The sequence below is a fragment of the Homarus americanus genome, unplaced genomic scaffold (assembly GCF_018991925.1).
Source record: "Homarus americanus isolate GMGI-L3 unplaced genomic scaffold, GMGI_Hamer_2.0 scaffold10717, whole genome shotgun sequence".
Classification (NCBI taxonomy): domain Eukaryota; kingdom Metazoa; phylum Arthropoda; class Malacostraca; order Decapoda; family Nephropidae; genus Homarus; species Homarus americanus.
The window spans coordinates 44575-62653 of NW_024735444.1; the positions used below are offsets into that span (position 1 = coordinate 44575).

At 47.0% G+C, this 18079-nt stretch overlaps 1 protein-coding gene and 1 long non-coding RNA gene across 2 annotated transcripts in view; both read left to right on the top strand.

Moving 5' to 3' along the window:
- The window catches only part of LOC121871111 (transformation/transcription domain-associated protein-like), a gene marked incomplete at its 5' end in the record, with an annotated part of 56115 nt that overhangs the window by 21212 nt on the left and 16824 nt on the right, over positions 1-18079 (top strand). The window contains one exon of the mRNA XM_042373260.1: positions 7050-7218. Coding sequence (XP_042229194.1) covers positions 7050-7218 — 169 coding nt within the window. The remainder of the gene's footprint in view (positions 1-7049; positions 7219-18079) is intronic.
- Positions 16330-16831, top strand: LOC121871112. The gene is made up of 3 exons (XR_006089829.1): positions 16330-16379; positions 16575-16629; positions 16812-16831. It is a non-coding gene; the product is annotated as an uncharacterized LOC121871112 (long non-coding RNA).

Here is an 18079-nt window from a genome sequence, read left to right on the forward strand (position 1 = left end):
TTGATTTTGCCGGCATTCTTCTTGTTCGTGCGGATCGTCGATTCATTCACTCCATATTGTCTGGCCAGATCCACCTGCCTGGTGCCTTTTTCTAACTCCTGAACGATCTTGTACTTCACATCATACACCCACCGCGAAAAGTCGTGCAACTCTCGGCCCTCTATAACAAGGGGTGAGTGTCGCAGGAATTATTGCGTTTATCTGCCTCTAAAATTACCCAGTCGACATCCGACAGTATTCGGCAACTCTCCCGGGTTGGTGTGTCATGGAAACCACAGGAAAACCAGCAGTGCTCAATGAGCTGCTGTCCTGAGTGGATCTGTTTCAGATTTTCCAAGCGCCCCCTTGTGTGGATTACCAGTGTACAGTCATGCTCCGGTTAACGTCCTAGATACCTAGATACGTTCTTGGAAACGTGATATTAACCGAAATGGACATTGTCCGATCATCACATAAACTTTTTATTTATACTTACGTGTATGTGGAATACTATATACGTACATATACACTTTTACTCTTAAATCACTACTGTAATGTGATACAGGTGATCAATTTTTATCTCTTGTGCAAAATACATGACGTTTATATTAAAATTATTCACTGTTTTACAAGGATTCCAGCAACGCCAAGCAGATGGGGGAGAGAGAGGGTGGGAGCGAGCGAGGGGGCGTGGGAGGAGGTGAGGTAGTACATTTGACAGTTGGCACAGGCCCAGGTCTAACGCGTGTATATTTATCCGTTCTTAGGTGAGTAAGCTTCTCTCTAATAAAAAGCCAGTGAAATGACCTGGGTGAATATAATTAAATAGCTGGGCTTTTGGTAACATACTGATTAATTTGAATATAAATATGCTATAATTTGCACTAGACAAAACAATTTTAGTACCGTAATCAAATTAGTTCATGTGCAGTCCAGCTTTGCACTAACGTCATTTATTTCTATTATGTTTCTTTTAGTATGGTGTGTGCATGTAGATGGATGAAATTAAATGAAAAAAATCTATGTAAATCTACCCAAAAATACAATTGAAAAACTTTTTATAAAATGTACTACAGTACTGTACACTAATGTACGAAATTTTTTATATCTTGAGCAAAATATATGATGCTTATATTCAAATTAATCTCTGTCTTGCAAGGATTTCAGCAATGCAAATTATATTATCCTAACTTTAGTCTGAAATATTATATAAAATAAACATAAAGAAATCACCAATCTTTTATCTTGGAACACGAGGGTGGTGGGAAGAGGGGGGGGTGACAGAATGTCTGGCGTTTATTTGTTTATTTATTTATTTGAGATAAGATTTGACAGTTGGCACTGAAGGCCTGGATATTCATTTATCATTACTTAAGAGTGACTAAGCTTCTTTCTTCATAATTTGCCACCCAAACGGCAGAGGGGTGTGTGGGTGGTAAGGATACGTGGCTCAATCACAGTCCGCGACGCCATCGGCACGAGCCTGACGCCAGTGCCCAGCACTCTGTTCGCCGCTATAATGATATATGCAGAGCTTATCAAGATAACACAATTATCGCCTGGACAGGTGTTGCGAATGGCAAATCACGTATAAAATATCAAACGCAGACTATACTGCATTATTATTATTATTATTATTATTATTATTATTATTATTATTATTATTATTATTATTATATTTTCGTCCCCTAGGCCCTGTTGTGGGTCATTGACCTGTGCTGGTAGGCCAATCCTAAAAAAAAAAAATAAAACTACGTAGGGGGGGGTTAGGTTAGGTTAGGTTAGGTTAGGTTAGGTTAGGTTAGGTTAGGTTAGGTTAGGTTAGTGGTTCTCAACCTTTTTCACTCCATTACCCCCTTGAGGAATTTTCAACATCCTTGTGGCCTCCTTCATTTTTTTCCCAGAACAGACAAACAGACAAGTGATAAAGACTAAAGAATGATAAAGAAGGACAGATAAATAGGACAAGTTAGAATGGCAAACACACACACCAGTCACATCCACTCACTCCATGCATTCACACATAAAACACACATACAGTCATACACAAACATGCACAGGTAAACATTCACCTCAAGCTAGCAAGCTGAAGTGTACTTCCTGTAAACCAAGAACACGCCTCCTTTGACAAGCACTGCCCAACTTGGAAGAATAAGAAGAATAGTGAGTCATACTAATTTAGCACACTAAAATGGGATTATATAAGTAAAGAATAGTATGAACAACAATGGCACCAATAAATAAGGAAATAATTAATAAAGGAAGTGTACAAATATTTCCCCACGTAGCAGCGACCACATGAATTATGAAACAAAATAATAACACCAATTATAGGTATATTATGCTGACCAAGCTCAAACACAATATATGGTCCAGAACAATACTCCACTGGTTTCGTGATGGTATCCCAGGCCAGACTGAGATCATACCGGACACGTACTGAACAGGCCAGTGCAGCGACTCGGTCCAGCGCCCGTCCCAGAACAGGAACTGGACCTGTAATCTTAAATAATCAAAAAAAAAAAAAAAATAGCACCAAGTTTGTATATATTAAAATTGTATTATTAGATTATGATTAAACAAAATGATGAAAAAGAATAATTCTCTTCTGCCAAGTCAATAAGTAATACAAGTTTTGTTTAATTCAGATTCAACATTATTTGGGCGTTTTATAACAGCTACTTGTGGCTCCTTGGGTCATAGCCCCAGGTTGAGAACCACTGGGTTAGGTGGATGGCTAATAGTCAGGTCATCCAATTATTTATATTATGGTAGAATAAGTTCAGCTGTCAGCTCCCTTACCTGTCACGTGTCAGCTCCCTCACCTGTCACACCACTGTCAGCCCCTTCACCTGTCACACCACTGTCAGCCCCCCTCACCTGTAATACCACTGTCAGCTCCTTCACCTGTCACCACTGTCAGCCCCTTCACCTGTTACACCACTGTCAGCCCCCTTCACCTGTTACACCCCGTCAGCCCCTTCACCAGTTATCACCACTGTCAGCCCCCTCACCTGTTACCTGTCAGCCCCTTCACCTTTACACCCCTGTCAGCTCCCTCACCTGTAACACCACTGTCAGCTCCCTCACCTGTACACCACTGTCAGCCCCTTCACCTGTTACACCACTGTCAGCCCTTCTGTTACACCCTGTCAGCCCCTTCACAGTTACACCACTGTCAGCCTCTCACCTGTTACACCACTGTCAGCCCCCTTCACCTGTCACACCACTCAGTCCAATCACCTGTCACACCTGTCAGCCCCATTACCTCCTATCACTGTCAGCACTTCACCCGTCACACCACTGTGGAGCCCTTCACCTGTCACACACCACTGTGGCCCCATACCTGTCACACCACTGTCAGCCCCTTCACCTGTCACACCTGTCCAGCCCCTTCACCTGTCCCCACTGTCAGCCCCTTCATCTGTCACACCACTGTCAGCCCCTTCTGTCACACCACTGTCAGCCCCTTCACCTGTTACACCACTGTCAGCCCCTTCATGTTACACCACTGTCAGCCCCTTCACATGTTACACCACTGTCAGCCCTTCACCTGTTACACCACTGTCATTCACCTGTTACACCCTGTCCCCCTTCACCTGTTACACCACTGTCAGCCCCTTCACCTGTTACCACCACTGTCAGCCCCCTTCACCTGTTACACCACTGGCAGCCCCTCACCTGTTACATCACTGTCAGCCCCCTTCACTTGTTATCTGTCAGCTTCACCTGTTACACCTGTCAGCCCCTTCACCTGTTCCACTGGCAGCCCCTCACCTGTTACATCACTGTCAGCCCCCTTCACCTGTTACACAACTGTCAGCCCCTTCACCTGTTACACCACTGTCAGCCCCTTCACCTGTTACACCACTGTCAGCCCCCTTCACCTGTTACACCACTGTCTTCACCTGTTACATCAGCCCCCTTCACCTGTTACACCACTGTCAGCCCCTTCACCTGGTACACCACTGTCAGCCCCCTTCACGTGTTACACCACTGTCAGCCTTACCTGTTACACCACTGTCAGCCCCCTTCACCTGTTACACCACTGTCAGTCCCTTCACCTGTTACACCACTGTCAGCCCTTCACCTGTTACACCACTGTCAGTCCCTTTCACCTGTTACCACTGTCCCCCTTCACCTGTTACACCACCTCAGTCCCTTCACCTGTTACACCACTCAGCCCCTTCACCTGTTAAACCACTGTCACTTCACCTGTTACACCACTGTCAGTCCCCTTCACCTGTTACACACTGTCAGTCCCTTCATGTTACACCACTGTGTTCACCTGTTACACCACTGTCAGTCCCCTTCACCTGTTACACCACTGTCAGCCCCTTCACCTGTTACATCACTGTCAGCCCCCCTTCACCTGTTACACCACTGTGCCCCCTTCACCTGTTACACCACTGGCAGCCTCACCTGTTACACCACTGGCAGCCTCACCTGTTACACCAGCAGCCCCTCACCTGTTACATCACTGGCAGCCCCTTCACCTGTTACACCACTGGCAGCCCTCACCTGTAACACCACTGTCAGCTCCCTCACCTGTCACACCACTGTCAGCCCCTCACCTGTTACATCACTGTCAGCCCCTTCACCTGTTACACCACTGGCAGCCCCTCACCTGTTACACCACTGGCAGCCCCTCACCTGTTACATCACTGGCAGCCCCTTCACCTGTTACACCACTGCAGCCCCTCTATACCACTGTCAGCTCCCTCACCTGTCACACCACTGTCAGCCCTCACCTGTTACATCACTGTCAGCCTTCACCTGTACACCACTGGCAGCCCTCACCTGTTACATCACTGTCAGCCCCTTCACCTGTTACACCACTGGCCCCTCACCTGTTACATCACTGTCAGCCCCCTTCACCTGTTACACCACTGGCAGCCCCCTTCACCTGTTACACCACTGGCAGCCCTCACCTGTTACATCACTGTCAGCCCTCACCTGTTACATCACTGGCAGCCCCTTCACCTGTATACCACTGTCAGCCCTTCACCTGTTACATCATGGCAGCCCCTCACCTGTTACATCACTGTCAGCCCCTTCACCTGTTACACCACTGTCAGCCTTCACCTGTTACACCACTGGCAGCCCCTCCTGTTACATCACTGTCAGCCCCTCACCTGTTACATCACAGCCCTTCACCTGTTACACCACTGGCAGCCCTCACCTGTTACATCACTGTCAGCCCCCTACCTGTTACCTGGCTCACCTGTACATCACTGTCAGCCCCTCACCTGTTACATTTCAGTTGTATGGGAGATAATACAGTAAAGTGTTGTATTTTTGTAGTACAGTTGTATGGGAGATAATACAGTAAGTGTTGTATTTTTGTAGTTCAGTTGTATAGGAGATAATACAGTAAAAGTGTTGTATTTTGTAGTTCAGTTTATGGGAGATAATACAGTAAAGTGTTGTATTTTTGTAGTTCAGTTGTATGAGAGATAATACAGTAAAGTGTTGTATTTTTGTAGTTCAGTTGTATGAGAGATAATACAGTAAAGTGTTGTATTTTTGTAGTTCAGTTGTATGAGAGATAATACAGTAAAGTATTTGTATTTTTGTAGTTCAGTTGTATGGGAGATAATACAGTAAAGTGTTGTATTTTTTAATACAGTTGTATGGGAGATAATACAGTAAAGTGTTGTATTTTTTGTAGTACAGTTGTATGAGAGATAATACAGTAAGTGTTGTATTTTGTAGTTCAGTTGTATGGGAATAATACAGTAAAGTGTTGTATTTTGTAGTACAGTTGTATAGAGAAAATACAGTAAAGTGTTGTATTTTTGTAGTTCAGTTGTATGAGAATAATACAGTAAATGTTTTTGTAGTTCAGTTGTATGAAGATAATACAGTAAAGTGTTGTATTTTTGTAGTTCAGTTGTATGGGGAGATAATACAGTAAAGTGTTGTATTTTTGTAGTTCAGTTGTAATGGGAGATAATACAGTAAGTGTTGTATTTTTGTAGTTCAGTTGTATGAAGATAATACAGTAAAGTGTTGTATTTTTGTAGTACAGTTGTATGAGAGATAATACAGTAAAGTGTTGTATTTTTTGTAGTTCAGTTGTATGGAGATAATACAGTAAGTGTTGTATTTTTGTAGTTCAGTTGTATGAGAGATAATACAGTAAGTGTTGTATTTTTGTAGTTCAGTTGTATAGAATAATACAGTAAATGTTGTATTTTTGTAGTTCAGTTGTATGAAGATAATACAGTAAGTGTTGTATTTTTTGTAGTTCATTGCTATAGAGATAATACCAGTAAAGTGTTGTATTTTGGTACAGTTGTATAGGAGTAATACAGTAAAAGTGTTGTATTTTTGTAGTTCAGTTGTATGAGAGATAATACAGTAAAGTGTTGTATTTTGTAGTTCAGTTGTATAGAGAGATAATACAGTAAAGTGTTGTATTTTGTGCAGTTCAAGTTGTATGAGAATAATACAGTAAAGTGTTGTATTTTTGTAGTTCAGTTGTATGAGAGATAATACAGTAAAGTGTTGTATTTTTTGTAGTTCAGTTGTATGAGAGATATACAGTAAAGTGTTGTATTTTTTGTTCAGATTGTATGAGAGATAATACAGTAAAGTGTTGTATTTTTTGTAGTACAGTTGTATGAAATAATACAGTAAAGTGTTGTATTTTTGTAGTTCAGTTGTATGGGAGATAATACAGTAAAGTGTTGTATTTTTGTAGTTCAGTTGTATGAGAGATAATACAGTAAAGTATTTGTATTTTGTAGTTCAGTTGTGAGAATAATACAGTAAGTGTTGTATTTTTTGTAGTTCAGTTGTATGGGAGATAATACGAAAAGTGTTGTATTTTTGTAGTACAGTTGTATGAGAGATAATACAGTAAAGTGTTGTATTTTTGTAGTTCAGTTATAAGGAGATAATACAGTAAAGTGTTGTATTTTTGTAGTTCAGTTGTATGAGAGATAATACAGTAAAGTGTTGTATTTTTGTAGTTCAGTTGTATGAGAGATAATACAGTAAAGTGTTGTATTTTTGTAGTTCAGTTGTATGGGAGATAATACAGTAAAGTGTTGTATTTTTTTTGATACAATGTGATCCCTCAAGCTGTGCTGTCACTCAAGGTACTAACAGAACTGCCCATCATTGTGGTGCTAATGTTCCAGCTGTACAAACAACAGGTGTATCAAGACGTGGCAGACTTCATCCCTCTCATTATGAACACCATAGTGCTCCAGCCTCCACCAGCACAGGTAGGTTCATTAATACAGGGAGGTCATTAATACAGGTTCACAGAGACCAACAAGGGTTAAGAGAAATACTTACTCTCATTCACCTGTTCACTTTGTGTGTGTGTGATAATAATAATAATAATTAACGGTTTATTGAAAAATTTCAACAGCCCAAAGGCTGAAAATATATATTGGACAGAAATTACTTATTACATACAAAGACATGGGGGTGGTAGGTCGTTAAACAAAAGCTTTCATTACAGTACTAAAAGAAGAAGGAACGTGAGTTGTGTGTGTGTGTGTGTGTGGTCTCGTTGGCCACGTGGTTCAGTAACTCGGCTTCGGGTGTTGACATGACGGACCTTACGTGGTCATGGAGACACCAGTCAGTTCCCAGGGGTGCTTATCTCTCTGGTGGGTCACTGTTCTCACTGGTACTGTCTAGTGCTGAGTTCACTGGCTTAAGCACTGTTCAACACTGGTCCCACTTCTTTCCGAAATGAAATTGTCACTTTTGACAATGTTGATATCCAGTGGTGAGGATGGGTCGGGGAGGGACTTGGGAATGGCCGAACATGGCCAAGGGGCGCCGAGAGCAGGAGCAGTGCCTGATAGGTCTTGACCCTCCGGTGGTCAAGGGTGTGTGTGTGATAATAATAATATAATAATAATAATAATAATAATTAATAGTTTATTAAAAGAACATTGCAGCCAAAAGGCTAACAACATACAGTCACATTTCGGGAATGAGTCACTTTATTGACTAATAATATACAAGTAACACGTGTGTGTGTGTGTGTGTGTGTGTGTGTGTGTGTGTGTGTGTGTGTGTGTGTGTGTGTGTGTGTGTGTGTGTGTGTGTGTGTGTGTGTGTGTGTGTGTGTGTGTGTGTGTGTGTGTGTGTGTGTGTGTGTGTGTGTGTGTGTGTGTGTGTGTGTGTGTGTGTGTGTGTGTGTGTGTGTGTGTGTGTGTGTGTGTGTGTGTGTGTGTGTGTGTGTGTGTGTGTGTGTGTGTGTGTGTGTGTGTGTGTGTGTGTGTGTGTGTGTGTGTGTGTGTGTGTGTGTGTGTGTGTGTGTGTGTGTGTGTGTGTGTGTGTGTGTGTGTGTGTGTGTGTGTGTGTGTGTGTGTGTGTGTGTGTGTGTGTGTGTGTGTGTGTGTGTGTGTGTGTGTGTGTGTGTGTGTGTGTGTGTGTGTGTGTGTGTGTGTGTGTGTGTGTGTGTGTGTGTGTGTGTGTGTGTGTGTGTGTGTGTGTGTGTGTGTGTGTGTGTGTGTGTGTGTGTGTGTGTGTGTGTGTGTGTGTGTGTGTGTGTGTGTGTGTGTGTGTGTGTGTGTGTGTGTGTGTGTGTGTGTGTGTGTGTGTGTGTGTGTGTGTGTGTGTGTGTGTGTGTGTGTGTGTGTGTGTGTGTGTGTGTGTGTGTGTGTGTGTGTGTGTGTGTGTGTGTGTGTGTGTGTGTGTGTGTGTGTGTGTGTGTGTGTGTGTGTGTGTGTGTGTGTGTGTGTGTGTGTGTGTGTGTGTGTGTGTGTGTGTGTGTGTGTGTGTGTGTGTGTGTGTGTGTGTGTGTGTGTGTGTGTGTGTGTGTGTGTGTGTGTGTGTGTGTGTGTGTGTGTGTGTGTGTGTGTGTGTGTGTGTGTGTGTGTGTGTGTGTGTGTGTGTGTGTGTGTGTGTGTGTGTGTGTGTGTGTGTGTGTGTGTGTGTGTGTGTGTGTGTGTGTGTGTGTGTGTGTGTGTGTGTGTGTGTGTGTGTGTGTGTGTGTGTGTGTGTGTGTGTGTGTGTGTGTGTGTGTGTGTGTGTGTGTGTGTGTGTGTGTGTGTGTGTGTGTGTGTGTGTGTGTGTGTGTGTGTGTGTGTGTGTGTGTGTGTGTGTGTGTGTGTGTTCTCTACACCAAGTTGTGAATCACTTCATATTATTGGGTCGCACTAACTGCATCGGTGAGGTGAATTGCTTAAAAAAATAAAATAAAATTCTGCCAAAATAGTTTGAGATAATTGTTGGGCATCGTAGATGATCTGATGAGGCCAGCTTCCAGAGAGCACCACCACATGTGTGGAGATGAAGGCCGGTCCATTGTTGTGCCTTCAGTCAGGCTGGTGGGTTATGTCTCTCCCTGTGATGTGTTTTTTGTTATGTTCACAGAAAATATTTGAAATATCCAAATTTATTCAAACAATAACAGAACATGTGTCATCAGGTTCATGGGAGACGAGGAAACTTATTCCTACCTCAAAGGATTATCAAGCAAGAAAGACAAGCAGCTTGTTGCTTCCAATGCCTCCACCATATATGTGGCCTTTACAGTGAAGTTGCTAAGCTTGTTCCACTCGTCCACCACCCTATTTATGAACCAGTTTCTTTTCATCTCCCTCCTAAACCTAAACTTATCCAACTTAAACTGTTACTTGAACCTATCCTGCTTGGATATTATAAGAACTTTATTCATATCCCCTTTATTGATTCCTTTCACCCTCTTAAATACTTCTATCATATCTTCCCAGACTCTTCATCTTTCTAGAATGCAAGTTTAGTTTCTTTAACCTATCCTGATATGGAAGGTTTTAAGTCCCGAATCATTTTCGCCATTCTTCGCTGCAACCACTCCAGTGAATTGATGTCCATTCTATAAGGCACCAGAACTGAACATCATAATCGAGATCGTGCCTAACTCACGAAGATATAGTTGCAATAAGACCTCTGCACTCATATTACTTACACTTCTAGATATAAAACCTAATACTGTACTCTGTTTGCCTTATTTCGAACATTAACGCACTGTTTTCTAGGCCAGAGGTCCGGGCTTACAGGTATCCCTAGGTCTCTTTCACAAGTCGACTTCTGTAGTTCGATGTTGTTAAGGCTGTTTACGCTACAGTGTTTTTTCTTCCAATACTCTGCACTTGCTGGTGTTGAATTTCATTTGCTATTTTTCTGACAACTCCTGCAGTATATTTAAATCCTCCTGTACTGCATTTGCATCCTGCCCTGAACTAATCTGCCGCCCTATTTTGGTGTCATCTGCAAACTTGCTTATGTTACTACTGATCCCAGTATCTAGATCGTTTATGTAGATTATGAATAAGAGTGGGCCCAGTACTGACCCCCAAACCCCACTGGTTACACAGCCCCATTCAGATGTAACACCATCTACGCTGACCCTCTGTGTTTTATCGGTGAGCCATAATTTTATCCAATTTAAAACTTTCCCCGATACCATGAGCCTTAACTTTTCTCAGAAGCCTCTGATGTTAATCTGTCAAATGCTTTTGAAGTCTAGGTAACATCGGTTTTTCGTCATTATCTACTACCTCAAAAACTTTCAAAAACGTTAGCAGATTTGTTAGACATTTCCCTTTGTAAACCCATGTTGAGAGTCGAGATTAATTTGTTTTCTAAATGCGATCGGATGCTATTTGCTATAATTGATTCAAGAATTTTTCCTCTACTGATGTCAAACTAATTTAATCGTAATTTGAATTAATGATTCAGTTAACGAGATTTTCAATTAACAAGTGACTGGGAACCACAGGTCATAATGGAGCCAATGTATCACTCCTATAAAATTTTGAAAGCCACTGTTGGAGAGGTCATAAACTTGTGCCTCTATGACGCACTTGGTAGGTTGGTGAAGAAATAGCATTTGTTCATCTTATTTATTTATTTATTTATTTTATGACTTATGTTAAAGCCAAAACAATAATGAACCAGTGATGAAGAGTGGTGGTGATGACTACCAGACCACTGAGTGGTGGTGATGACTACCAGACCACTGGTGAGTGGTGGTGATGACTCCCAGACCACTGGTGAGTGGTGGTGATGACTACCAGACCACTGGTGAGTGGTGGTGATGACCCCAGACCACTAGTGAGTGGTGGTGATGACCCCAGACCACTGTGAGTGGTGGTGATGACTCCCAGACCACTGGTGAGTGGTGGTGATGACTACCAGACCACTGGTGAGTGGTGGTGATGACTACCAACCACTGGTGAGTGGTGGTGATGACCCCAGACCACGAGTGGTGGTGATGACTCCCAGACCACTGGTGAGTGTGAACTACCAGACCACTTGAGGTGGTGATGACTACCAGACCACTGGTGAGTGTGGTGGATGACTCCCAGACCACTGGTGAGTGGTGGTGATGACTACCAGACCACTGGTGAGTGGTGGTGATGACTCCAGACCACAGTGAGTGGTGGTGATGACCCCAGACCACTGGTGAGTGGGGGATGACTACCAGACCACTGGTGAGTGGTGGTGATGACTACCAGACCACTGGTGAGTGGTGGTGATGACTCCCAGACCACTGGTGAGTGGTGGTGATGACTACCAGACCACTGGTGAGTGGTGGTGATGACTCCCAGACCACTAGTGAGTGGTGGTGATGACCCCAGACCACTGGTGAGTGGTGGTGATGACCCAGACCACTAGTGAGTGTGGTGATGACCCAGACCACTGGTGGTGGTGATGACTCCCAACGACCACTGGTGAGTGGTGGTGATGACTACCAGACCACTGGTGAGTGGTGGTGATGACTCCCAGACCACTGGTGAGTGGTGGTGATGACCCGACCACTGGTGAGTGTGGTGATGACTCCAGACCACTGGTGGGTGGTGGTGAGACAGACCACTATACCGACCACGGTGAGTGGTGGTGATGACCCCAGACCACTGGTGAGTGGTGGTGATGACTCCCAGACCACTGTGGTGGTGATGACTCCCAGACCACTGGTGAGTGGTGGTGATGACTACCAGACCACTGGTGAGTGGTGGTGATGACTCCGGTGATGACTCAGACCACTGTGAGGTGGTGATGACTCCCCAGACCACTGGTGAGTGGTGGTGATGACTACCAGACCACTGGTGAGTGTGTGTGACTACCAGACCACTGGTGAGTGGTGGTGATGACCCACTGGAGTGGTGGTGATGACTCCAGACCACTGGTGAGTGGTGGGAACCCCAGAACTGGGGTGGTGATGATACCAGACCACTAGTGAGTGGTGGTGATGACTCCCAGACCACTGGTGAGTGGTGGTGATGACTACCAGACCACTAGTGAGTGGTGGTGATGACTCCAGACCACTGGTGAGTGGTGGTGATGACTACCAGACCACCAGTGAGTGGTGGTGATGACCCCAGACCACTGGTGAGTGGTGGTATGACTACCAGACCACTAGTGAGTGGTGGTGATGACCCAGACCACTGGTGAGTGGTGGTGATGACTACCAGACCACTAGTGAGTGGTGGTGATGACCCCAGACCACTGGTGAGTGGTGGTGATGACCCCCAGACCACTGGTGAGTGGTGGTGATGACTCCCAGACCACTGGTGAGTGGTGGTGATGACTACAGACCACTAGTGGTGGTGATGACCAGACCACTGGTGAGTGGTGGTGATGACTCCCAGACCACTGGTGAGTGGTGGTGATGACTCCAGACCACTGGTGAGTGGTGGTGATGACTACCAGACCACTGGTGGTGGTGGTGATGACTCAGACCACTGGTGAGTGGTGGTGATGACTACCAGACCACTAGTGAGTGGTGATGACTCCCAGACCACTGGTGAGTGGTGGTGACTCCAGACCACTAGTGAGTGTGATGACTCCCAGACCACTGGTGAGTGGTGGTGATGACGACAGACCACTGGTGAGTGGTGGTGATGACTCCCAGACCACTGGTGAGTGGTGGTGATGACTACCAGACCACTAGTGAGTGGTGGTGATGACTCCCAGACCACTGGTGAGTGGTGGTGATGACTACCAGACCACTGGTGAGTGGTGGTGATGACTCCCAGACCACTGGTGAGTGGTGGTGATGACTACCAGACCACTGGTGGTGGTGGTGATGACTCCCAGACCACTGGTGAGTGGTGGTGATGACTCCCAGACCACTAGTGAGTGGTGGTGATGACTCCCCAGACCACTGGTGAGTGGTGGTGATGACTCCCAGACCACTGGTGAGTGGTGATGACTCCCAGACCACTGGTGAGTGGTGGTGACTACCAGACCACTGGTGAGTGGTGGTGATGACTCCCAGACCACTGGTGAGTGGTGGTGATGACTACCAGACCACTGGTGAGTGGTGGTGATGACTCCCAAACCACTGGTGAGGGTGGTGATGACTCCCAGACCACTAGTGAGGTGGTGGTGATGACTCCCAGACCACTGGTGAGTGGTGGTGATGACTACCAGACCACTGAGTAGTGGTGGTGATGACTCCAGCCACTGGTGAGGTGGTGGTGACTACCAGACCACTAGTGAGTGGTGGTGATGACTCCCAGACCACTGGTGGTGGTGGTGGTGATGACTGCCAGACCACTGGTGAGTGGTGGTGATGACTCCCAGACCACTGGTGAGTGGTGGTGATGACTACCAGACCACTGAGTGAGTGGTGGTGATGACTCCCAGACCACTGGTGAGTGGTGGTGATGACTACCAGACCACTGGTGAGTGGTGGTGATGACTAGACCACTGGTGAGTGGTGGTGATGACTCAGACCACTGGTGAGTGGTGGTGATGACTACCAGACCACTAGTGAGTGGTGGTGATGACTCCCAGACCACTGGTGAGTGGTGACTCCAGACCACTGGTGAGTGGTGGTGATGACTCCCAGACCACTGGTGAGTGGTGGTGATGACTACCAGACCACTAGTGAGTGGTGGTGATGACTCCCAGACCACTGGTGAGTGGTGGTGATGACTACCAGACCACTGGTGAGTGGTGGTGATGACAGACCACTGGTGAGTGGTGGTGATGACACCAGACCACTAGTGGTGGTGGTGATGACTCCCCGACCACTGGTGGTGGTGGTGATGACTCCCAGACCACTGGTGAGTGGTGGTGATGACTCCCACTGGTGGTGGTGGTGATGACTACCAGACCACTGGTGAGTGGTGGTGATGACTCCCAGACCACTAGTGAGTGGTGGTGATGACTCAGACCACTGGTGAGTGGTGGTGATGACTCCCAGACCACTGGTGGTGGTGGTGATGACTCCCAGACCACTAGTGAGTGGTGGTGATGAATTCCGGACCACTGGTGAGTGCTGGTGATGACTACCAGACCACTGGTGAGTGGTGGTGATGACTCCCAGACCACTGGTGAGTGGTGGTGATGACTCCCAGACCACTAGTGAGTGGTGGTGATGACTCCCAGACCACTAGTGAGTGCTGGTGATGACTCCCAGACCACTGGTGAGTGGTGGTGATGAATCCCAGACCACTGGTGAGTGGTGGTGATGAATCCCAGACCACTGGTGAGTGGTGGTGATGATCCCGACCACTAGTGAGTTGTGGTGATGACTCCCAGACCACTAGTGAGTTGTGGTGATGACTCCCGACCACTAGTGAGAGGTGGTGATGACCCCCGACCACTAGTGAGAGGTGGTGATGACTCATAGACCACTAGTGAGTTGTGGTGATGACTCCCAGACCAGTAGTGAGTTGTGGTGATGACTCTCAGACCAGTAGTGAGAGGTGGTGATGACTCCCAGACCAGTAGTGAGTGGTGGTAATGACTCCCAGACCAGTAGTGAGTGGTGGTGATGACCCCAGACCACTGGTGAGTGATGGTGATGACTACTAGACCACTGGTGAGTGATACCCAAACTGGTGAGTGGGATGACTCAGACCACTGGTGAGTGGTGGTGATGACCCCAGACCACTGGTGAGTGGTGGTGATGACTCCCAGACCACTGGTGAGTGGTGGTGATGACTCCCAGACCACTGGTGAGTGGTGGTGATGACTACCAGACCACTAGTGAGTGGTGGTGATGACTACCAGACCACTGGTGAGTGGTGGTGATGACTACCAGACCACTAGTGAGTGGTGGTGATGACTACCAGACCACTGGTGAGTGGTGGTGATGACTACCAGACCACTGGTGAGTGGTGGTGATGACTACCAGACCACTGGTGAGTGGTGGTGACTGCAGACCACTGAGCTGGTGGTGATGACTCCCCCAGACCACTGGTGAGTGGTGGTGATGACTACCAGACCACTAGTGAGTGGTGGTGATGACTCCCCAGACCACTGGTGAGTGGTGGTGATGACTCCCAGACCACTGGGTGAGTGGTGGTGATGTCTCCTGACCACTAGTGAGTGGTGGTGATAGACCTTGAGACCACTACAGAGTGGTGGTGATGACTACCAGACCACTGGCAGTGAGTGGTGGTGATGACCCAGACCACTGGTGAGTGGTGGTGATGATGCCCCAGTGAGTGGTGGTGAGACCAGACCAGTGAATGGTGGTGATGACTCCCAGACCACTGGTGAGTGGTGGTGATGTCTCCCAGACCACTAGCGAGTGGTGGTGATGACTCCCAGACCACTGGTGAGTGGTGGTGATGACTGACCAGACCACTGGTGAGTGGTGGTGATGACTCCCAGACACCACTGGTGAGTGGTGGTGATGGACTCCAGACCACTGACCACTGAGTGGTGGTGATGTGGTGGGTGATGACAGACCACTAGTGAGTGGTGCAGACCACCAGACCAGTAGTGAGTGGTGGTGATGACTCCAGACCACTGAGAGTGGTGGTGATGACCCCAGACCAGCAGTGAGTGGTGGTGATGAATCCCAGACCACTAGTGAGTTGTGGTGATGACTCCCCAGACCAGACTCTAGTGAGTGGTGGTGATGACTCCCAGACCAGTAGTGATTGGTGGTGATGACTCCCAGACCAGTAAGAGTGGTGGTGATGACAAAAGTGGAGGTGGTGATGACTCCCAGACAGTAGTGAGTGGTGGTGATGACCCCAGACCAGTAGAAAGTGAGTGGTGGTGATGACTCCCAGACCAGTAGTGAGTGGTGGTGATGACTCCCAGACCACTGATGACCTGACTAGTGTGGTGGTGATGACTCCAGACCACTAGTGAGTGGTGGTGATGACTCCCAGACCACACTGAGACCTGACCAGTAGTGGGTGGTGGTGATGACACCCAGACCACTAGTGGGTGGTGGTGATGACTCCCAGACCAGTGGGTGGTGATGACCCCAGACTAGTGAGAGGTGGTGATGACTCCCAGACCAGTAGAAAGAGGTGGTGATGACTCCCCAGACCAGTAGGAGAGGTGGTGATGACTCTCAGACAGTAGGTGAGATCAGGAGGTGTGTGACCCCAGACCAGCAGTGAGAGGTGGTGATGACCCCCCAGACCAGTAGTGAGAGGTGGTGATGACTCCCAGACCAGTAGTGAGAGGTGGTGATGACCCCAGACCAGTAGTGAGAGGTGGTGATGACCTCCCAGACCAGTAGTGAGGTGGTGATGACTCCCAGACCAGTAGTGAGAGGTGGTGACTCCCAGACCAGTAGTGAGAGGTGGTGATGACTCCCAGACCAGTAGTGAGAGGTGGTGGATGAGGTGGTGATGACTCCCAGACCATGATAGTGAGAGGTGGTGATGACTCCCAGACCAGTAGTGAGAGGTGGTGATGACTCCCAGACCAGTAGTGAGAGATGACTCCCAGACCAGTAGTGAGGGTGATGACTCCCAGACCAGTATGATGAGAGTAGTGAGAGGTGGTGATGACCCCAGACCAGTAGTGAGAGGTGGTGATGACTACAGACCAGTAGTGAGAGGTGGTGATGACCCAGACCAGTAGTGAGAGGTGGTGATGACCCAGACCAGTAGGTGAGAGGTGGTGATGACTCAGACCAGTAGTGAGGGTGTGTGACCAGACTAGAGGTGGTGATGACTCCCAGACCAGTAGTGGAGGTGGATGACCTCAGACCAGTAAGAGAGGTGGTGATGACTCCCAGACCAGTAGTGAGAGGTGGATGAGCTCTCAGACCAGTAGGAGAGGTGGTGAAGAAGAGTGAGGTGGTGACCCACCAGTAGTGAGGGTGATGACCCAGACCAGTAGGAGAGGTGGTGATGACTCCCAGACCAGTAGTAGAGGTGGTGATGACTCCAGACAGAGAGGTGGTGATGGTGTAGTGAGAGGTGGTGATGACCCCAGACCAGTAGTGAGAGGTGGTGATGACTCCAGACCAGTAGTGAGAGGTGGTGATGACTCCCAGACCAGTAGTAGTGCAGAGGTAGGTGAGTGACTCCCAGACCAGTAGTGAGAGGTGGTGATCTGAGACCAGGGTGATGACCCAGACCAGGTAGGAGCGTGGTGATGACTCCCAGACCAGCAGTGAGAGGTGGTGATGACTCCCAGACCAGCAGTGAGGTGGTGATGACTCCCAGACCAGCAGGACCCCAGACCAGTAGTGAGAGGTGGTGATGACTCCCAGACCAGTAGTGAGAGGTGGTGATGACTCCCAGACCAGTAGTGAGAGGTGGTGATGACTCCCAGACCAGCAGTGAGAGGTGGTGATGACTCCCAGACCAGTAGTGAGAGGTGGTGATGACTCCCAGACCAGTAGTGAGAGGTGGTGATGACTCACAGACCAGTAGTGAGAGGTGGTGCACCAAAAGTCTAATATTAATCCCCAAGCAGCAGTTATTTTGGCACATTTGGTGAAATTTTCTTGTATATATTGATGTATTAATTATGTAAGAATACAGTATTGTAGAATGTATTGCATTATCTTTTTTCTGAATTACTTATTATTGTAAGCCTAGATCAGAGTAGAACGTTCTAGAATCTTCCAGGCGTCTCTGGGTTATTCTGGGATGTTTAAGAAGCGTCTGATTAGGCGTATATAAGGCGGTGCGGCTGCCTAGGGGCAGTTAGTTGTTCGCCTCTCTTAGTGTAAAGACTATGCCTAACAGAACAACTGACGACAATTGTTGTGCAAGTATTGTGGAATTGTTGTGATTAATATAAAGTTAGAAGACTAAGGAACTGTACACTGGTAGTGTGCCGACTATGTATTGTGGAGTCCAGCTGTGAAGCATTACCCTGTTAACAGTGTTGTGAAGAATTACTGTTTATTAAAGAAGACTACAGT